The sequence below is a fragment of the Hypomesus transpacificus genome, chromosome 3, assembly GCF_021917145.1.
Source record: "Hypomesus transpacificus isolate Combined female chromosome 3, fHypTra1, whole genome shotgun sequence".
Lineage (NCBI taxonomy): Eukaryota > Metazoa > Chordata > Actinopteri > Osmeriformes > Osmeridae > Hypomesus > Hypomesus transpacificus.
This window is the reverse complement of record NC_061062.1, coordinates 14,965,622-14,988,729: the sequence shown is the minus strand read 5'-3', so window position 1 is coordinate 14,988,729 and position 23,108 is coordinate 14,965,622. Positions and strand designations below refer to the sequence as shown.

At 40.8% G+C, this 23,108-nt stretch overlaps 1 protein-coding gene across 1 annotated transcript; it reads right to left on the bottom strand.

Moving 5' to 3' along the window:
* Positions 1-9,548: 9,548 nt before the first annotated feature.
* LOC124489444 (myosin-9-like) lies at positions 9,549-10,405 on the bottom strand. The gene is made up of 2 exons (XM_047051982.1): positions 9,833-10,405; positions 9,549-9,684 (listed from the first exon to the last, which is right to left on the bottom strand). Exons 1-2 carry the CDS (start codon positions 10,403-10,405, stop codon positions 9,607-9,609), a joined length of 651 nt encoding a protein of 216 aa, XP_046907938.1. The 3' UTR covers positions 9,549-9,606.
* Between the last annotated feature and the right edge of the window lie 12,703 nt (positions 10,406-23,108).

Here is a 23,108-nt window from a genome sequence, read left to right as displayed (position 1 = left end):
TTAGGCGCAGTCAGACAAGCAGGGGTGATGCACGGGGAAACAGAGCAATGTAGGCAATCCAAAAGGGTAGTCAGGACACAAGCGCGGGGCAGACTGGTGGACAAAGGCCAGGGCAAGCTGGGTTTCCAGGGGACAGGCAGTGGTCCGGATCACAGCACCCAGGTAGAACAAGGGGAGAGCAAGGGTGTGGACGAAACAACGGCAGTGTACCAGATTTCAAGATCAGAAACTCGCAAAACAAAACAAAAAATTGCAAGACAATACTAAAAAGACTTTGCAAGGAATGAAGGGAGTGACTGGTTAGAATATACCTGAATAATGGAGCGGGGGAGGAGAATGATTAGGTGAACAGGGTGCAGGTGTGTGAGAGGCCTATTTAATTTTAAATAGATAAAAGTTGTGACAATCACGACTCCCAGCCACAGAACTCTTGTCACAACTTATAGGCCTATTTAATTTTCCTGAAGGAGAACAACTCATCCGGGCAATTACACCTGCAGCATTTCAACCAGTAGGTGTGGGAGACTCCATGCCTTAAGCCACCTGCCAGGCTTTTGATAGTTTGATAGGAGGGAGGAATTTACTGTTTCCGAAAGCCATGCAATAACATATTGACCACTAGTTTCCACCATAGATTTGATCGAAACAGCCCACAACTAAGAAGCCACCAGTGCAGGGAGCTACAGAGTGACTTTCAGTTTGAATACAGACATCGTGGCACCTCATCATCTGCAACGTCAGCTATGGCTAAGTGGGGCAGATATACTCACAGGACTCGACTTGCTTCATTTGCTCGTTGCCAAGTACTTCTCCGAGCTGAATGCTCCAAGGTTCCAACCAGCTTCTGAGCTCTTTACTTTCAAACATTAAATTAGTTGAAGGAAATTAAAGCTGTGGTAAACGCAAAAATTATTGTGAACCCATTTACAGTATTTAACAATCGCTATGAGAAGTTGCTGTGTCAAGAGTTTAGGAAAATTGTTAAAAGTACCCTTGACATAGTAAGCACAACATCCGTCTGTGTAGGCTATACATTTAACACATTTCTTGTTGCTTAGACACAAAATGCATACAATAAACACAAATGTAAAATGCTTGAACTTTTTTTACACACAAGCTCAACGAAGACCAAAACAATCGATTTTTAGTGCCCAATTTACCAATGCTTTCACACTGTATGTCAGAACAGATAACATCATGTTCAAAACCTAAGTTACTGTAAGTGAACAGCTGTTCAAACACAAATATATCCCTTGTATTTTATTCCATTGCTACTGAGAAACAGCTGGTTGAAGTTACAGTATGCAAATACTGTAAACACAGCTGATTCCCAACTAGGAAACACACAGGTGTTGAGGTTCTTTCAATCGCATGACCATATGGGAAAGAGGATCTCTTTGGGCTGATCTTGTGTGAAAAAAGAACAATATAGAGCCACATGAAGAACAAAAGTAAGAATAATGCCTGCACGAGGGCTTGCATGGATAACCCAGAAAGTCTATATTGTGACATGGTGCTCCTCAGATAATATTTAATGAGTCTGAGTTTGGAAAAAAAAACTATTGGTGTAACCAAATGTGACAGGCACTGTCAAAAATAATTTCAGCGCTGTGGCAACCTCAGAACATTGGAGGGAGGAGGTAGTGGTGTTTAATGAATCCCTCGTGTTTCAAAGAAAGGTGGTGGTGTTGCTATGTTATATAAAGCTAGCTTCAACCGCAGCCTAAAATCTGTAAATACCTTTAAATCATTTGAGATAATTTGTATGAAACCACCAACTACTTCAAAAAGGACTAATTCTACTACTGTTGCCCCCCCTCCTTCGTTTTGTATAGTTACTCTATACCGGCCCCCTGGCCCATACTCCCTCTTCCTTGAGGAATTTGCTGATTTTAGTGCTGATCTTGTGACATACACTGACAATATCTTAATTATGGGTGATTTTAACATTCATGTAGATGACCCAAAAGATCCTCTAAGTAAGGCCTTTACTGCTCTTATGGATTCCACAGGTCTCACTCAGGTGGTTTCTAAACCTACCCATCTTCACTCGCATACATTACTGTATTACATACTGCCAGAGCCTTGGAGGCACCCAGAATATTTCTATTAGCCGCTGCTTAACCCCAAATACAGCTCTGGAACTGGCTAGTATTCTACCCGCTGCACTAGAAGCACTTGATGTCCCGAATAAATCATTAAATGCTAAAACAAGGGATCTGAATTTGGTTCTTCAGCAATCCCTAGATTCTGTTGCTCCACTCAAACCAAGGAAAAGAATAGACAAGAAACTGGCTCCATGGTATTCAGAGGAAACCCGCACTCTCAAGAGGTCCACTAGAAAATTAGAGCATAAGTGGCGTACCACTAAATTGGAGGTTTTCCGCCTGGCCTGGAAGGACAGCCAAATAGAGTACAAGCAAGTCCTCATCAGGTCCAGATCAGAATATTTCTCTAAGTTGATTAGTAAGAACAAACACAACACTAAGTTCCTATTTGATACTGTTGCAAAACTCACTAAGAAAAGTACACTCTGTGTTAGTTCAGATCTCTCTCCCAATGATTTCTTAGATTTCTTTGACCAAAAAATCTATGCAATAAGGGACAAACTACAGACTAGTCCTGGAGGAGTGGCCATCAACACTGATTTTCCCTCTGTACCCAGCATTCTGCATGTTGAGACTCTCACTCACTTTAACCCTATTTCTATGGAAGCATTCATCAAGCTGATAGATTCCTCGAAACCCACAAGCTGCCTTCTCGATCCCCTCCCTGCCAAACTTTGTAGGGAACTTCTCCATATTATTGGACCGCCCATGCTTAGTATTATTAATTAATCTATTGTAACTGGACAAGTCCCTGACGATTTCAAACAAGCTATTATCAAGCCCCTTCTTAAAAAACCAAACCTGGATCCAGGTTGTCTTAGCAATTACAGGCCCATTTCAAATTTGCCATCTCTCTCCAAAATTTTGGAAAAAGCTGTGGCAAAACAGCTCACTGAGCACCTCTCCTCAAATCAGCTCTATGAACCTCTCCAGTCTGGATTTCGTCTTCACCACAGCACTGAAACTGCATTAGCCAAGGTAGTCAATGATCTATTATTAGCCTCTGACGCGGGCTTTAGCTCTGTCCTTGTTCTTCTAGACCTAAGTGCAGCTTTTGACACTGTAGATCATGAGATTCTCCTGGAACTTATGGAGAACTATGTTGGGATTTCTGGTACTTCACTTCAGTGGTTCAGATCGTATCTATCTGATAGATCACAATATGTCCACTATGATGGTTGCTCATCCAGGAGCTCCATTGTAAAATACGGAGTACCACAGGGTTCAGTTTTAGGCCCTCTGTTATTTTCACTCTATATGTTGCCTTTAGGAAACATAATTAGAAGTTTTGGGGTAGATTTTCACTGCTATGCAGATGATACTCAGCTATACATGTCTATAAAGCCGGGAGAATTTCCACATGCTATGGAAACCTGTGTTTCCGGGTTGAAAACTTGGATGACTGCAAATTTCCTTCTTCTTAATTCGGATAAAACCGAGGTTCAAATTTTTTGCCCGAAAAAACACCGAAATAATTTATCCCATCTAACCTTAGACTTACACGGCGTCAAAGTATCTCAAAGCCAGCTGGTAAAAAATCTGGGAGTCACAATGGACCCAGACCTTTCGTTTGAGTACCATATTAAGCAAATCACCAGAACAGCATTTTTCCATCTACGTAATATTGCCAAAATACGAAAATTCCTCTCAAAGGATGATGCTGAAAAACTAATACATGCTTTTGTTACGTCCCGATTGGACTACTGCAATGTGTTGTTCTCTGGCCTCCCAATTACCTACCTAAAATACTTACAGCGGGTGCAAAATGCTGCTGCTAGACTATTGACTAAAACTAGAAAGTTTGATCATATAACATCGACTCTTATCTCTTTACACTGGCTCCCTATCCAAGCCAGAGCTGATTTCAAAGTCCTACTACTAACTTACAAATCTCTGCATGGATTGGCACCACTGTACCTCTCCGGTCTCCTTGCACCCTATTGCCCCGCAAGGACTCTAAGATCTCAAAATGCCGGCTATCTGGTAATACCCAAAGTTAAGAAAAAAACTGCTGGAGGTAGGGCGTTCTCATATAGAGCACCTCTTCTTTGGAACAAATTACCCATCTCAATTAAGGAAGCTGATACTGTCTCGACATTTAAAACTAGATTAAAAACGTTCTTGTTTAGTCAATTCTATGATTGTTAAAGGGAAGTATGTGTGTACTTTCTATGTAAACCTGGGGTGTGTGCTTGCCTATGTGTGTATCACATGTAACTTTTAATTATAGCTTATGTTCACATTGCCCAGCTAGATGTTACAAATAAAGTAAACCTGTTACTGTATATTGTTAGTATTATTATTATTATAGTTCCGTTGCTGTATATTGTTACTGTTATAGTTTTTATTACTAGTTGGAGACAACGGGGGACTGGTTGTTTTCATCCTTATTCGTATAAGTATAACCTACTTTAGAGTTCTTTCCCCTGGAACAGATTTCATGTTCCAACTGAGGGGGGCTGTCGTTGTTTTGGTGTGTGGGGCTGCATCAAATACCCTTTTTGCTCTGTTAAATTGCTACACTAGTCCACACTTGACCGGTGGGGATCTCATTCTATTATGACTGTAATTGTTAGCTGCTCCTGGCATTCTCTAATCCCTGCTCTCTAGTGATGTGTCGTTCGTGAACGATTCGTTCATTTTGAACGAATCCTTATAAGGACTCGGGAGTAACGAGTCCTCTCAACGAGTGATTCGTTCATTTCCCGACTAGGTCTTTCTACGAGTCTTTGGGTCATTTTTCACGTGACCTGCATAGGCTCTGTAGCTAGAGGAAACGAATGATTAGTTCCTTCCCCGACTCGGTCTTTCTACGAGTCTTTGGATCCTTTTTTCACGTGACCCGCATTGTATTTTTTAGTAGAGGAAACAGTTTCCTTATTCCCTTTCGCGTGGCCGCTGTTTTAGTAAGACGTGAATGAATGATATTCGCTCAAGTCATCATACTGACTGGTTATTTTCACTTTACATTTACACTTACAGTTTAGTGCAGTGTAATTGTTTGACGTGATAATTAAATGCTAGTGTGATAATACATGAACAAATCATACAAACTCATGATACATTATTTTAATGCAGGAATTTATTTTGAAATAGTATTTGCTGGTGCACATGTCATGCACTAACCTACAGTGCAGTGGACGTATAGCCCCCAACCCCCCCCCCCCCCCCCCCCCCCCGAAATGAACAAATGACTCGAAAAAAGATTCGTTCATTTTACTGAACGAGATTCAAAGAACCGAATCAGTAAAAAGAACCGAACTTCCCATCACTACTGCTCTCCTCTCTGTCCCCCCCCCACACATTCCCTGTGGTGTGGGGGGTTTGAGCTGTCAGGACCTGCTTGGTCGTCGGTCTGCCTACGCTGAACCAGGTCGTCACCCGGAATCCAGTCTCCATGACGGCCAACAGCGAGTTTCCCGGTCCCATCCAACGTCTATAAAGCCGAACAATGGATTTTGGTGTTTCAAAACCCATTGACACTGTATGACTATGTTTAGCTTGTGTTCTGCTCCTCTCTCTTACCAACCGTCTCTGGAGGAGGGGATCCCTCTCTGAATTGCTCCTCCCAAGGTTTCTTCCATTTTTTCTCCCGGTGGGAGTTTTTCTGGGAGTTTTTCCTTGTCTTCCTTGAGGGTTTAGGTTGGTTGAGGGGCAGTTCTATGGGCGCATGTGAAGCCCTCTGTGACATGCTTGCGTGTAAAAAGGGCTATACAAATAAATTTGATTTGATTTGATTTGAATTGAACTTGAGCGAGATCACTTAGTAAACCACGTTCAACATCCTTGATTGAGGTCCTCTGGACATTTCTTACAGTTTTTCAAATGTTTACACCCAAATTCCTAACTTTTCACACAATTTCTGAAACCTGACACTCAAACACCAGAACCACACCTCAAATCTGCAAACCATACGCACATTTTTGGCCTTTGACTCAGTTTTCAATTTCATAAAACACCTTTTGCAATACACAACACACAATTCTCCACGTTACACAAAAAAATCTAACAAGAACCATCTTGATTTCTTTTTTCAAATACAACCCTCAAAATGGCACACTAATTTATCAGTGCCTCACACTAACTCTTCACATTTGCAAACACTCATTGCTTTACTCTTCACCAACCAATCATGGCTTTAGAATAGGCCTATAAATAGCCAAGTTTTAGTTGATGTATATGTGGGTATAGCACAACACATGGTATACAATACAAATACATATATTTTAGCACCCATGCATCCATTGACTGCAGTGCACTGCATGATTGGTCCCATTCTGGTGGATTACTGTATTATACTGTGCAACAGTACACTGACTGCAAGATAAGACATTCTGACAATATTGTAGAAAAGAGTATTTATTACTGTATGTTACAGTTCATGATGGCACGCACACACACCATTCCTTTGGAACACGTAATCTTCTTTTTTCAAAAACAAAAAGCTGGTTTCTTTTGGTTTTTGGTTTCTGTCCTATTACACACGGTTGATGTATTTATTTCTTACTGTGTAATGCTGTATTCACAATCACAAATGCTTATAGCGAAAAAATTATCTCTGCCATTTCAATCATTCTGAAATATTGGCATATTTCAATCTTGTACAGATATGTACAAAGGAGCTCATGAAAGAAAAGCTTTAGGTTTTGAATAACTGTGTGTGGGCTTATATGATATATCCAAAAATGTAATCTAATGGTAAAAGTGTTTGCAACATGAAACAAATGTTTGCTTTTGAGAGTGTAAGTGATATTTTGATTGCAGTGCTTCATTTTGCAAGAGAAGCGAGGCGTTTAGCATTTTGTGTGTGAGCATTTTAAATGCGTTAGAACACGTTCATATCGAAGACGAGTTCGTTCAGAATCAGCTACATTAGCTGATTGGCAGGTCGACTGACTGATTCCTTATCATACATTCCCGTAGCGCAACAGTGCATTTCCCTGTTGAAGCTCTGCTTCCATGGACTTCAATGGGGCTGCTTTAAACAGTTTGTTAAGGCTTCGAAACTATACGGTCATTGTCATTGGATAAATGCTGCGATTATGTCCCGCCCTGGACGCTCAGCGTTTCTGGGGGTGAATGGAGGAGTGGGCTGCCCTGGACGCTGGGCTTCCGCGTGATGATTGGAGGGTCTGTCGAAAGACTGCATCTCCTTTAGATTTACAGTGATTTTGCACTATAAAAAGTCACCGAAGCTATTCAATCCCAGTCCCATCACGGATTTAGCAACTGTAGTTGAAAGACTAACTGCTGCAACCTATGTCTTGGTATTTGCTTGGCGAAATTGCTTGCCAATTGTCATCATACATTTCACACAATTATAGGCCTACATCACATTCAGTTCATTTACAGTAACATAATTCCCTTATTTCCCTCGGGTTTAATATTGCTTTCGTTAGATCGTTCGTTCGTTCATTCATTCATTCATTCATTCATTCATTCATTCATTCATACAGTAGGCTAGGCTAGTGTCGTAGGGGTGAACAAGCCAGTGATCTGAAAATGTACATGGTGTAGGCTGCAAATGAGCTTCCTCTATTTGAAAGACCAGCAGCCGCCACTGTATAAAACACAGGCCACATTTCTACTGATGTTAAATTGAAGGCAGTGAGAATTTCATGGCATTTCATTTGAATATAAAGTTCAAGTTGACAGTAAGTTATGGTAAGTCTGCATTATAAAAGATTTCTGTTACCAAAATAACTGTTAGGCTTTCTTAGACTGCCGAGAACAACGACGGAACTGTTCATGTTAACAGTTTATTTAATCAGATACAATGCGTTGGAAATCATACTCATATCACGAAGAAAAAAAGCAACATAGCCTATGCGATGAGTTCTATCTAGAATTGCCCTATATTTAGCCCTATAGACTATTTTTTTTAAACAAGTGAAAGGAATACTATACAGTGACAGCATACATTTCCGTAAAGTTTGCATCATATCTCTGATTCTTATCGGACTTGCACCCCATTCTGCCTCTGCAACGCCTTAGCTCACACGCTGGCGACCATAGACATAATAAAGGCTGTGTGGGGTGTGATTTGTTTACATCATTAAGGAGCAGGAGGCTTTGGTATAAAACAACACTGGGATACAGTATTAATAAGGATCTGTACAACGAGAGCAGAACACTGTGAGCTGGACTTTCTGTGGTTTGACAATATCACTGACGTCTTGTTTTGTGTTCAGTTGTACAGAGGGGTGCTGTTTGCATTTACATTACATTTACATTTATGCATTTAGCAGACGCCTTATCCAAAGCGACTTCCAAGAGAGAGCTTTACAAAAGAGCATATGTCACTGATCATAACAACGAGGTAGTCCCAAACATTGCAAGCAGCCAACACATGAAGCAAACATTTTTAAAAACCAAACAAGTGCCAAAAGGAAGACCCATAAAAGCATGCAGTTATACAAGTTACAAATTAAAACAACATGAAGCCCAAAAAGTGCAAGACTGTACCTGTAGAAGAACGATCAACAGTAAAATATTTCACAGCGAGTACAATAGTTCAAGAGTTAACTTTGTTATAACTAAACTACAAGAGCAACAAGTCTCTCAATAAGAGTCATTGTGATCCTGAAGGGAAACTAACATCAGGTCCAATCAAGCATTCTTAAGTGCCGTTGTACTCCCAGAACAAGTGCGTCTTGAGCCTTTTTTTGAAGGTGGGGAGACAGTCAGTGTCCCTGATGGAGGTGGGGAGCTGGTTCCACCATTGGGGGGCCAGGCAGGAGAAGAGCTTGTTTGTCAAGCAAAATGTGTGTCGATAAAGCATTTTGAAGGCGTTGTCATGGAGTGCTTTGAGGGGTTAGTAGGGGACCCTCAGGTGCCAGGAGCCGTGCCCTCAAACCAAGAGTCAGCTGGGTGTCATGACAACCATCCCGCTCATTCTGAGTCTCATGCTGACCTGTGCAGCTGTGTGCCTCAAACACACACACACACACAGAGCTTCGTAACTATCAGTCTAGAACACATTCCGTGTCATGTGATTCCATGGAACGTTTATCTATTAGGTCAGTTTCATCCCTTGTACACAGGCTTACGCCACTATCATGAGGAAGGAAAAAGCAAGACCTCAAGTTTTGGGAGGCATCTTTTATTGAGCTATTCAGCATGCAAGAATGTTGATATGCATGATGCCATGTATCAAGGGTTAGGGTGTTAGGGTGATTAAGGATATGTGTGTGTATGTTTGCATAAGGTCAGATGGGTGGATGGTGGTAAGGATGATGTATGTGTGTGTGTGTGTGTGCACAGTAAGGGTCATGGTGGTTTGGGGTGGAGGAAGGTGGAGATGATAGTCGTTTGAAATAGAGGAGGGTAGAGATGATGGTGGTTTGTGGTGGAGGGTAGAGATGATGGTGGTTTGTGGTGGAGGGTAGAGATGATGGTGGTTGTGGTGGAGGAGGGTAGAGATGATGGTGGTTTGTGGTGGAGGAAGGTTGTAGGGAGGGAGGAGGCGAGGGTGGTGGATGAAGGTGTTAACATCCCCCTATGCATGCTGGGATTTTCTCCAGAACATCATGCGGCCAAAGCAGCCACCCTTCTTTTTCTTTTTGCCCAAACATTTCTGAAAAACACAAAGTGTCAACACATCGACCCCAGTACACACGGGAACATGCAGGGTTAACACTCCAATATGCATTACAGGACATATTAGAAGGCTTGTTTCTATGCACAAAAAGAATTAGTGTAGGTCCTGGACACAACTGGACTACCTCGGTTTGGGTCTCCTGTGACTGGCACCTTGTTTCAGCCAGCTTCTGCAGAGCCTCCTCCAGGTCTGCTGCTGATTGCTCAGACTTTTTCTGCAGAGCCTCCAGGTCTACTGCTGATTGCTCAGCCTGTTTCTGCCGACCCTTCAGGTCTGCTGCTGATTGGTCAGCCACTTTCTGCAGCGCCTTCAGGTCTGCTGCTGATTGGTCAGCCACTTTCTGCAGAGACAGCAGCTCCACAGCTGTGTCTGCAGCTTGTTTCTCTCGAGCCTCCATCTCTGCACATTTATCAATCAGCTCCTTTCTGATGTGACGGGATTCATCCTGAACTTCGTCCAGGGCCTTCTCCAGATTATGGCAGCGCTTGTCCTTCTCCCTCAAGTTGACTTGCAGTCTGGTCATGACACCGGCCATCTTCATGAGATTGGCTTTAAAAGCCTCCAGGTCCTGTTCTGCCTTCTGCGACACTTGGAGGGCCTCCTTCTTCTCACTGGACAGGACGAGGATCTTCCCATCCTTCTCTGCAATTTCTGCACGAAGGTTCCTCTCCAGCGTGATGATATTCGCCCTGGTCATGTTGCATGTAGTATCAGCCGTCTTTTTGGCAGATTGGGCTGTAATGGAAATGTTGGTCATATGCATAGATGTATGTGTATGAAATCTATAATCTTCTATGTTCATTGGTAAGAGACAGGAAGGGAAGATAATTAAGTTGAGTTCAAAGGAATGTGAGGTGCTGATGGCTCTGTGGGCAGCTTGCCCTGGGGGATGGGTGAAGCATTTTATATGGCCTTCTGTCCTCTGGTTACTGTAAGGGGTCAATGAGACAGTTGCTCTGAACTTTGGCTAGAAGGACTGTGTCCTGTTTCATTGTTTGTGTTAATTAAAAGTATTGTTTGAAGATGGTCACACAAAGGACAGTTGACCATTTGACTGGTCAACCCCTGTGGCTTTATTATCTACTGCTCTGGAGAGAGCTGTGACATCAAAGAACTTCGGGACACATAGGAGATGTATTGTTTCAAACTGTCACCAAGTTGAGTTGGCCAATCACAGAGTTTGTTTCATTGATTGATTGACCATATAGAATGCCATTTGATCTTAAGTTTATATAAGGCAGTGCATGTGTGCTGGCTGATCATCACTCTTGCGAACGATTTGTGGCTATCACACCCTTCGCCAAGACGGATCACAAAGTACTTTGTTTAAATCATATGTAATTGTATAGTCTAATAAATTGTATTAAAACCATATCCCTTGACTATTCAGATCGACACAGTGCCACTCGAATTCTTCCTTTACACTTGGTGCCGGAACTCGGAATCCTCGTCTGCTCAGCGTTTAACAGACTTCTCCCTCTGATGGCGATTTGATCAATCCGGCTGGAACAGCTGCCTTAACCTCCAAAATTTTTCGGAGACAGCGGGGCCGATTCTAGGGGAGTTTTACTGGTTGCGCTGTTGCTGACGCGGGGTCTTAAAGAAACAGGTGAGATATTCTTTTTGGTCACTGTGTGATATTGAATTGTCTAAATATGGTTATAGGCTATTGTCAATAATTCGGTTAAAAGTTAGTAATTGGGCAGTGGTCTGAGGAACAGTGTCCTGTACGTGTGAGTCGTACGAATTAATGAGGTACGGTTGTTGAACCTATCTTTTACGTGAGAGTCGTAAAAAACAAATCTGCAGAGTGTGTCGACGGACATACATAGAGGTCGTGTGTTTGACGAAACAACACAGAGGGAGAAAAAATTCACATGTGATATCGTGTTATGTGTTTCTTGGAGACCCTAAGGATTAGAATATGTTGGATTGGTGATAGTTTGAGAAGTTGTATTGGCAATTGTGGTCATAACAGTTCTTATTTATTACTAAGGCGCTACATGATGTCTAAGTCCAGAAGAGAAGTGGAAAAGTATACTTGTGAGAACCGGTAACCAGCTGAGTTAAAAATAAAAAAAAAAGATAAAGAAAAGAAGTTAGGAAGTAGGTATAGGCCTATGAAGTTTGTAAACGCGCGTGTTCATTTTTGTTTTACTTGCAAGTTATGTTTTTTGAGGTTAAAAGAAGTATGGGTAGTAATTAATGGTGTCAACGTAAAAGCTATATCTACAAATTACAAAAATCAAAATTTTAAATTATTTTTATTTTGGTTTGAACGTTTGTAATTTACGATTGTAGGCTATTCGGTAAGGGTATATGTTCATTGACAAGTTGTGAAATCGGAAATTGAGAGTAAAAAAAAAAAAAAAAGAAAGGAAGGAAGGGGGTAATTGTGTCTTTATGTTCCTTCGTTGGTTATTGTTGGTTCAATGTGTTCAAATACGGATTGTAATTCGAAAATGAATAGGGCTAAAGATTGGTCTGGAGGCAGAATTAACCTGTCCAAACATCGATTACATGAAGCAAAAGTATGGTAACGATAGTTTATTGCAAATGCAAATATGGATTGATATATGTGGATTTCGGAGTGTGGGTTCATTTTGTTGTGAAATTATGAAAAGCTTGTGCAGAGAGAAATTGTTACACGATTTGGAAAATAATAGATGTAGCTTGGTTGGATGGCTTTTCAGAATTGGATGGAGGCAGGTAGAGTCAAAGAGAAATGGATATTAGAACAGATAGTGTGGGGAAATTTTCATCTATTTCCACACAGATTCACGATTCAAATTGTATGGCTGTTCCGCAGACACACTTTGCGGTGGGTATTCATCTGTAGCCCGTAGTGGTTAGCGGGTGGATGCGCAGGCGCATGAGGTCTTGCTGGCTAAGCGAGAAGAAACTGAGGTCAGACGTTTGTCTTACGACTGAAGTGTTTTCTGACAGACGGATGTCTAAGATAAGTCAAGAAAGCAGGATCCTGGAATTTGTTTATAGATTTGCTTTGGATTCCCGCAAAGATTGCGGCTTGTGCTTTGACTTGCACTATTGCACTATTGCCTATTATTCAAAAGAAGGAGAAGTTAAAGTCCCCTCCGGTACAAAAGGGTTTGAGTCCCTAAGAAGGAGAAGTTAAAGTCCCCTCCGGTACAAAAGGGTTTGAGTCCCTGAACGAGTTTAAGAATGTTATAGGCGAGGGACAGCACTGAGTTACGATTGATCAAAGTGAATGCAGAACATGTTTAAATGTGGTGGGAAAACATGTAGGAAAGTCGAAGACACAAAGTTAGGCCAACACGATTGGATAGAATGGTCCATCTATGTTGAGCACAAAATGTGTGGTTTGATTGGGTGTATTTGAGCATTATGGACGTGAATGTACGGAGATGTGTCATCACTGTTGAAAGTTTTCTGGAAATTGGGGGCAAACTCGCAAATTCGTGACCGGAAGTCGAGGTCCGAACTGGTGACGAAGGCTACTATGTATGTTGACACACGTACACAGATGAAACACTTGGGAGATACTTTGTTATATTCTCTTCAGATTCTTATGTTTATCGGTTATGACATCGTTGGTAGAGGAGTGACGATTGACTTGTTATATTGTTTTACAACTGTGTGTTGACCGTTCGATATTTGATGTTAGATTTTACATCTGTCTGATTTGTTTTAAGGATGGAGACAGTCTGTTTTTGAAAATGCTAATGTTAATTCTTTGGCTGAATTCTCCATTTGAAAAGAGGCGCATGCGCTTGAGTCTAGCGGCTCATTCTGCGTGCAGTGGCCCACAACATCATGAGTGATAAAAAAATAAAAAAAGAGAAAACAAAAAATACACTCATCTGAAAGAAAATTTGACGTTGAAAATAGAAATGTATTGGTTTGAAACACATGTGTGTTTCTGTTTCTTTGTCAAAGTTAAGAAAATATTGTGAGTTGGCATACTTTTGATTTGGAAATCATGTACAGACCGAGTTTCTATCTTATGATCTTGATTCGATATTGGATTAGTAGGCTATTGCGCTGCTAAATTTCGATTCTTGGGTCAGATAATTGGTAAAGGCCAGTTTTGGCAACGAAAGCGATATTCATTCGAAGAATTACAATCCAAGGTTATTGAAACGTTTATAGAGTTTTTATGTGTTCAAACGGAAATTTCAGTTTATGTTGTTAAAGGAATATTTTTTTTTGTTTTGTTTAGGCCTACGTATTGAATTTATCTGGAAATGTTGCTTCCGTTTTGTGTTGTGTGAATGAGGTTACTGTAATATCTACATTTGATTGTAACATGTGCGTACTAGATATCCATTGACATGGAAGCAATTGATGTTTTTTATTTTCATTTGTGTGGGAAGTTCACAGATGTGATGGTTGTTTAAAGAAATATGTAAAGGGTTATGAAGACGTGATTAGAAAGGTTGATATGATTTTAGTTCCGTTTTAGGCCAGCCTGTTGAACGAAGTCTGTTACAAATTGTTAGGATAGCTTTGGGATCTGAGAGGAAAAGATCAAAGCTGTGACTTTGTTAGCTAGCTAATGGCTAACAACGAAAACGTGGAGAAAGTGCATTTTGCTGTCCTGAGACCGAGGAGAGTCCAGGAAGTTGAATTTGCAACTGTGGTAGCGACATTTGTAGCTAACAAATTTACAGACAGATTCAACAGCGATGGCGGCGGGTACAGGCTAGTAAAGGAATTACAGCTTGAAATTTGAGATCCAGTATGGGAAGCGTATGACGCATGCGCAGATGCAAATTTGAGAAATTGACAAAGACGCAAATTTAGAGTATTGGATGTAATTTGGTTTTGAAATGAGAAAGAGAAGATTATTACAATGTACTTTTATTTGAGTTTGATTGTAATGTGGTTTTAAGTTTTATTTGGGTGTTTTATCAGAGCCTGTCACAAGGTTTGGGATGAACAGTTAGGCTGTGATGAGGATGTTTTATTGTGGTATTGATGCATGAAGAGGGTTATTATAACTTTTGGGTTTGAATTGATTTGGGAAGACTCATTATGTCTGATAAATTGTGGTTTTGATGGTTTGTGCTAATTAGCCTGTTTTGGACTGCAGCCAAGGCAAGTTATGAAGCTCTACCTATCTAACCTATATAGAAATATACAGGGGGTATACGTTTGGCTAAGATTTATGTTTCATTTTGGAATCATGCAGATTAAATTCTGATTTGGGGTAGTGGATGGTTTTCCTAATGTCTTGGACAAAGAGAGATTTGATTTGGTGAATTTAAATACAGAAAAATAGAAGAGAATCTCAAATATAAAGGTAGTAATTTGAAAGGTTCCTAAAGTGTTTTTAAGAAAAGATAATAAGAGATTAAAAATTGAGGTTATTCTTAATTTGGTTGTTTTCTAAAATAGTTTGATTCTCTAAAGATTGGTTCAAAAGTTGGTTGCTTCAGTGTAAGCTTGTCAATTCATAAAAGGGAAAAGAGTTAAACACATTAGCTGATGGTTAAATACATCATTGGTGTTACATATGGATTTGGGAAAGGTATGGAAACAGGGAGTTTCTTATTTTCACCTGTAGAACAACTTGCTGTATGCAAATGTGGGATTCACTCTAACAATGATGATTATTTCACAGAGAAATGCTAGTGCTGAAACTAGCTGGAGCAGTTTCTATACTACCTGCAAGCAATGATGAACTAACTAGAATATGTTTTTGATGTTGACATATGTTTACAGGAAGTGCTGAGATGGTGTTGCCATGTTCTGATAAGCTTAACTTAACAAATTTGGGTCTACAGGAGTCTTTCGAGAAATTGTTGTGTGACTTTGTTAGAATATTTGTCACAGATTCTTTAAGGGAAGCGCAGGCTTCTTAGAGAGGAAGAGATGACGTTTAGTAATTTATGACTGACTGATGACTGACTGATCCAAACAGAAAGTGACTATGGGGGTTTTATGACTTTAGTGTCAGAAGTTTGGCTCTGTGGTAAGATTGTGGGGGTTTGATGAAATACTGCTAAGTTGAAAATGTTTGACTGTATTTAACCCAGAGTGAGAATTGTGTTTTGTTTGAGTATATTTAACAAGAATTACAGAATGCAGCAGACGGATGGAGAAAGGAATGGTGGAATGGAGATTTGGACTAATCCACAAGAAAATGCATTTTGGAAAAAGGAAGGATATGAGAATGAAATGGAGGTTGTATGGTCTGCATAACACATTTATCTTGAGATTTTGCTCAGTTAACACATGGAAAGATCATGCCTCTACAGTTTGTGTGATATATTAATTTTAACATACATGGGGATTTGTAATGAATGCATATTCATTTTGTTAGACTCATATGTGGAACAAGTAATATGGGAAAGGGAATTTAACACGTTAAGCTTCACGTTTAAGGTTAGAGAAACTATTTGATTATTGATAGGAGTTTTTTAGAGTTACATTTTGGAGAAGTGATACTGTTTCATGATTGTTGATGATTGATAGAAGAAGTTGTTGGAAGAAGTTTTAGACATTTCAGGCAGATTTGGGCTCAGTGGTCAAGCTTTTGGTAATTTAGATTATTCTTCAATTAGATTTTTCTTTTCTTTGAGGATATATAATGATAATGGGTCACACTTGGTTAAGGAAGTTATTTTTGGAGTTGATAGGAGTCAACATTGTGTCAATTACTTCAGTTGAATGAGAAAATGGGATCTTGAAGATGAAGTCGGACGACAAGAAGTCAGTTAACTTTTTAACTGACCTTTGTGAGTGTGCTTGTTTATCACTGTGCAACCCTTTGTAGTGTACTTTGTGTGAGATTCACAGGCAGGTGGAGGTTATTCTTCTTCCGGTGACTGGACCGCTGCATGATTTGATACCAGGGGACTGGATCGTGGTGAAGGACCTGAAACGCAAGTCCTGGTACCATACCAGATTCTCCTGACGACTAATTCGGCGGTTAGGGTCGAGGGGAGAGCAACGTGGATACACGCTAACCATGGCGAGCGTGCGCCTTGCCTGGAGACGGAAGGAGAGGATGCGCGTTCTGCGTAGTACCAAGAAAATTTCCGAGCTGTACGCAAAGTGCAGTGTCGTTGAAAGTTGCTGCGAGCAATTTGATCGTCGTTTGCAATTGGTTCGACTAGACTACACTGCCTGAAAGAAGATTGCCTATAGCCAACTGAAGATGGAAGAAGAGATCAATGTGAATGATAGTATGAAATCAGATTTACAGAAGAAGATATTAATGTGTTTGCTTCTGATGTTCTAAATATAAGGGTATGTTTAGATTGATGGTAATACATTTGCTTTGTGTATGTTTGTACTAGACAGGAAGACACGGAAGTGGAAAGATGGCCGCGTCCAGTCTCGCGCTCTCACTTGCCTCACTGCGCCACTGAGCACTTTTCATAGAAATGAATGGGGACGCCATCTTGGAAGACAAAAGTAGCTTACTGTAGTTATATTAACTCTATGGTGTGGTCCCGTGGAGTTAATTTACTTCACTTGATTTTACAACAACAGGTAAAACACCCCACTTTGCATGCACTGCCCCTAGTGGTCTGGAGAACGATTTGGTGTGAACTTGAAATGCAGCGTTTCTGCAAATGTCGTTGAAAAAGTGCATTCTGGTTAGACTTTTTGTCCGACTTGAGGCGGCGCCGAGAACACGTCACTGTGACGTCGCCATGAAAGTACCGTGAGATCGATTCGAGAACTGCCGGCTGTGTAGCCGAGCGCATTTTCTCAAGAACAACTGCACGGGTTCAAGTGACGACACAGCTATTTCATGATTGGCCAGACTCACACACGACAACTTTGACGCGTGTTTTGGAATATTCGGACACCTTCAGTTTCGCCAATGCTCAAAAAAGTTTAATTGAATTAAAAATGTGTTGAAGAAAGGGTTTTAGTCAGCCTCTTCACTAACGGAAAGATTAAGTTAAGTTATAAATAAAGTAAAGTAAGCGAACAGCGCTTGATCGGCCATGACTGACATCAACGCAGCAAACCACGTGAAGCTGGAATGTCCGACTTCACAGAGCCGTTTTCAACTCCTCCCCGACTGCAAGCGGCTACTCTCGCCGGTCGTTTCATGCAGCCGCAGTCCATGTCGAACGCACCTACTAACTCTATGGTTCCCGTGGAGTTAATTTACTTCTCTTGATTTTACAACAACAGGTAAAACACCCCACTTTGCATGCACTGCCCCTAGTGGTCTGGAGAACGATTTGGTGTGAACTTGAAATGCAGCTTTTCTGCAAATGTCGTTGTGACTCTATATTTCACCCCCTCTTGTAGCCTATATAGTTCTGTTAATATACCCCTTTCAAAGGCAAATGTTCAATAAAGTATAGGCTATTTTAGACACACTTCTCAAGCTTTTATTTATTACATTATTATCAAGTCTTGTTAGATCACGTTATTTCCATTAATAGGCGTTTGGATTTGTAGGATGAACATATAAAACTAGTGGTGATTTCTTTAAGCCTATAAGGGAAGCTCAGCTTCCCCTAAAATTTCCAAAAAATTCATGGTTCATGGTATTCATCTATTTATTTACCTATTAATTTATTTATTTAATTGTGACTAACTCGGCGTTCCATACCCCTAGTGGTCTGTGAACTTGAAATGCAGCGTTTCTGCAAATGTTGTTGTGTTTTGTGCTAATGCTGCGGTGTTCTAAGGCTAATGTTGTTGTGTTCTCTGCTAATGTTGCGGTGTTCTCGGCTAATGCTGCGGTGTTCTCGGCTTAAGTTGCGGTGTTCTTGGCTGATGTTGGTGGTGTGAACCAATGCTGTTGTGTTGTAAGTAGTAGATTGTTTTTGAAATTTAGCATTTTTATAAATGTTTCGTTTTTGCTATTCATACTAGGCTACAGTACGGCCGCAGCCTGTGGAGCGAGGTGAATAGCAAATGGGATGTGAGATATGGGAATTTTATTTCCCATATTTGAATGGTCCTACAGGATTTGAAAATGTTTACTTTTCTGAATGTACTGTTTCAGTGTCACGTAACTGCTCATCTCACATTGAATTTACTATTTACCTTGCTCTACAGACTGACAGCGTACTGTAGCCTAGTACTAGCCCTTACAAAAAAGAAGTATACTCCAAGTTTATTTTGTAAGTACACTTAGTATAAAAAGTATACTATAATCATGTTACTTAAAGTATACGAGCAGTGTACTTATTTATATACTTTTTTTGTACTAAGTAAACTGAATTGGCCCACTTTTTAGGTCATTTAGTACACTTTAAAGTACACTTATAGTGTACTTCAAGGTTTACTTTTGAATACTGCAAAGTAGCCTGTGTAGTGTACTTTCAGTCCATCAAGTATACTTCCTCAAGTACTTCAAAGTCAAATCAAATGTATTTGTATAGCCCTTTTTACACGCAGGCATGTCACAGAGGGCTTCACATACGCCCATACAACTGCCCCTTAACCAACCTAAACCCTAAAGGAAGACAAGGAAAAACTCAGGATCTCCTCCCCGACCCGGAGATGGCACTCGGTTACTATGTACTATGTTACCCAGACGCCTCAGATCTAGCGTCACATGGCGAGAACGGGGGCCCTCACAATGTCACACCGCAGATTCTGAAAGAAGTTACCTACTGCATGAACATTAATATTGACGAATCCAGATCTTGTTATGAAACGTAAGTCATTTAGCTCATGGTTACAATGGTAAACCAGCACAACAATGACAATTACCACGCAACAAAACACTACATTCTAAGCAGACACATTAAAAAACAAAATTCAAGAAGTTACATTTGTATTTCGAACAAACGTCAAACTTATCAGCACATTTTTACACTATTTACCGCCTTGCATCATGGGAATTGACAAGCCAATAAGCCACACTATCTTCATTATTTCACGTCGTTATTTCGTTCTTCAGTCAGTCTGACAGTATAAACTTCAAATTCTCAAGTAGCTTTTTCGTTTTTTTTCCATTAATACTCCAATTGATGATATATATAAGAGTATAAGAGTATAGGGCTTCAGAATGTTTTGGCAGTAATTAAGGTTACAGCATACTTCTTAAAAGTATATCAAAAGTGAACTAAAAGTGAACTATCCATATTTTAGTATACTTCTAGTATACTTTAATATACTTATTTTTTGTAAGGGAGTATATGGCTGTTAAACTGTAAATTCGGGGTACAGGACGCAGCTTTATTTCCAAAAATTACGGTAGTTGATTTTCAGAAGTGTTCAGTCTTGGTCGACCAAATACAATCTTAGTCCGAGACAGCCCTAATGTTTTACTCGTAATGGTTGACTAAATAAAATAAAACGTCACCATTCTAGAGAGGGAGTGTTAAAATAGTCCCTTTTCTGTTGTATCAGTGTTTACAGAAACTCTGGTTATGTAACAAGTCGGGCAATCTACAGCCTGACAGTTAGCCTATGTTGAATTTGCATATGGGACCCTAATCCACTACAAATTAGTCAGACAAATAAGCATGTCATATGTAGTAAACTCACATTATGAAACAGGGTTGTTGTTTTGTGGTAACCAAGGAGCCATAACAAGTAAGGGCCAACCTTTACAGAGGAATCTCTTTGTTGGTGAAAGTGGATCACAAACACACCCATCACAGTCATGTGAACACTTGGCATCCTGCAGCTTCCTGGATGAGGACAGTGAGCGACAGACCTGTCTGTATCTTCTTTCAAAATGAAAGATTGGCAGAGCTTCAACTCTTCAGTGTTCTTGAGAACAACATTCTAATTTTCCTTTTAGTTTTCATGTTCCTTTATTGTCTCCTCCCAGTCTAAAAAAGGCTCTGAAAGAAAGCTCCACTTTGAAGGGATCCTATCTTAATAAATAGATAAATACACAGAAAAAGACATTGTTACAGACTGTAGGAGTCTCCTAATGCTGCTACTACTCTGTTGTACTGTACATAACAATATTGATAGACTATGGAGAGACATCCATGTACAGGCCACGCCTGAGTCAAAGTGTACAGTAGCACTGTAGCCTGCTGAGATCACTGGAGACAGGGTGTTTGAACACTAGATTAGGATGCATCAGTCGCTGGGAACTGGGTCTCTGCATCAGTATGCTGACCTGCTGGAGAGAGAGAGGGGGGAGGGTGGAGGAAGATGGGTGGAGAGCAAAAGAGGGAGAGAGAGACACACACAAAATGCATACTTTTCCCACATACCCTCATTGCAGAAATATCTGCATTACATGCAAACATACATACAGTTAGACACTCCAACAGTCAAACCGCCCCTGTAAGACACCACACCCTCTCAAACTCATAAACCCGCCTCGTCAGTACAAAATATGCCTGCTCTACTCCAAGGGTCTCAGAGACCAGACTCATTAACATTTGTACTGGGTCAGTGAGACCAACCCCTCTTACCTGGTTCATGCTTGATAGCCAAATGGCCAGCTAAGCATTCCCATACTGAAAATTCAACAAAACACATTCAGCCCTGTTTGTGTAGGAGGATGTGGGACCTATAATAAACATTGTCACTGAAATTGTCCACCCCAGTTTAATGTTTATCCCTGGCAACAACATGAACACAGCATTTACACGTTCACATTCCACAAACAGATGCATAACTAAATAGCTCCTACGCATGAACTTAATGGCACTTTATTTAACTTTATTCAACATTACTATTGTTGCACTACCTCCATTCTTATTTATCATAGTGGTACTATCATTTAGTTTAATGTAGATTTAGATCAATTATCATTTATTTAGTGGTACTAAATAATCATATTATTTATCTCATAGTGGTACTATCTCTCCTTGTATTGTTGTTCTGTTTTGTCTTGTTGTTCTATTTGTGATGCTGCATGGAGAATACCAAATCAAATTCCTAGTATCTGTATACATGGCAAAATAAAATAAATTAAGTACAAAATTTTCCGTCTTCCCACAAAAATATTTCCCCACCCCTAGGTGGAGAACTATCAAATTTCCCCCACAAATATCTGGTGGAGTTGGGACAGGTAGCAGTTGGTCACCTAGGATCCACTGTAAGTCCTCTGTCCTTTTGGGTATTGGTGGGCTCATACATTACCCTCCAACTGTACTTATTGCACTGCCCTCTTGTGCCACTGGTGACATGCCAATTCCTGCCACACCCTGAAGTTCCTCACCTTGACACAGGTGCACGTGTTCCTCCAGGGCTTCCCTTTGATCTTCTTAACTTTCCCTAAACTCAACTTCAAAGTCAACAGGGAGTCGCCGGTAGCTCAACGAATATATGTGTTGTGTAGGATGAGGCCATATCACACCAGCCTGTGTTTATCTATTTACAGGGGGAGTGCACATGAATGGGAATGACTGTAATGGTCCAGAATAGGCCAAATGACTATTCTTAATCTGTAATGTTTTTCACAAAACGTTAAAAAGTCACCCCAAAAAAACAATGCATCTTATATTAATTCATTAACTTAGAAGCAACAACAACAACACCAGTCATGTTGTGAAATGAACAGATCAACCACAGTACTATCTTTCCAATTATTTTATTTGACTTTCTTTACAATAGTCTTTTGTCAATCTGCATCCATCTGTCTGGCCTGCTCCCCCGTGCCTCTATGCATCTACTCTGTGTAGATCTGAGGCCACACTAGCCAGGTACAGAATTGGTGCCTTCAGCCAGTGGTAGCCAGACCAGAAGAAATCTACCACCATCCTCTGGAGATCTCCTAAGAGGCCTGTGATGGAAGATTAAGCACAGCCACAAAAGTATCAATTTCCAGGTGGTTCACTGTCAGGACCCTGCCCCTGTACCACACCTGGGTTGGGAGCCACTTCCACATTGAAAAATTCAGATAGAGTCACTATGTTCCAGTTATTTTTTCCTCACTCTTCCCAGCCTAGGTAAACCTTGAGCCCTACCCACCCCCCACTGGAGGCTCTCTGGCAGCTGTGGAGGAACACCATCCTTCCATGTCCCACTTGCCTTCTCTCCTGCCCCAGTTTACTTGAGCGAATGATGCCCCCTCATCATATACCTTCAGGCTCTCCTCCAGTGACCTCACTTCCTGATCTCCAACGACAAACACTGTGAGGTCGTCAGGGGCGAAGTGATGGTAGTATGTAGGCCTACCCCTGGTGGAGCTACCCCCTGCACCCTCGGCAGAGGCTCAGTGGCTTGGGTGTACAGTTGGCCTGAAAAAGGGCAGCCTTGGTAAATCCCCTGACCCACCTGTATTTGCCTGTTCAGCCCCCCTCCCACCTTTAAAATTAAGATCCGTATATGTTCATTGTATGCACCTTCCTGCAACAGTAAATTCTGTGTTTGTTTTAACTTACATGGCAATAAAAAACTATTCTGATTCTGAAAGGGAAAGACAGACTGTAGGCAGTCGTACAGTTCGAGGACCGGACAGGACAGGATGGCTGGGATCTCTAACCCCTCACGCATGCTCCCTGTGACTGGTAGTCCTT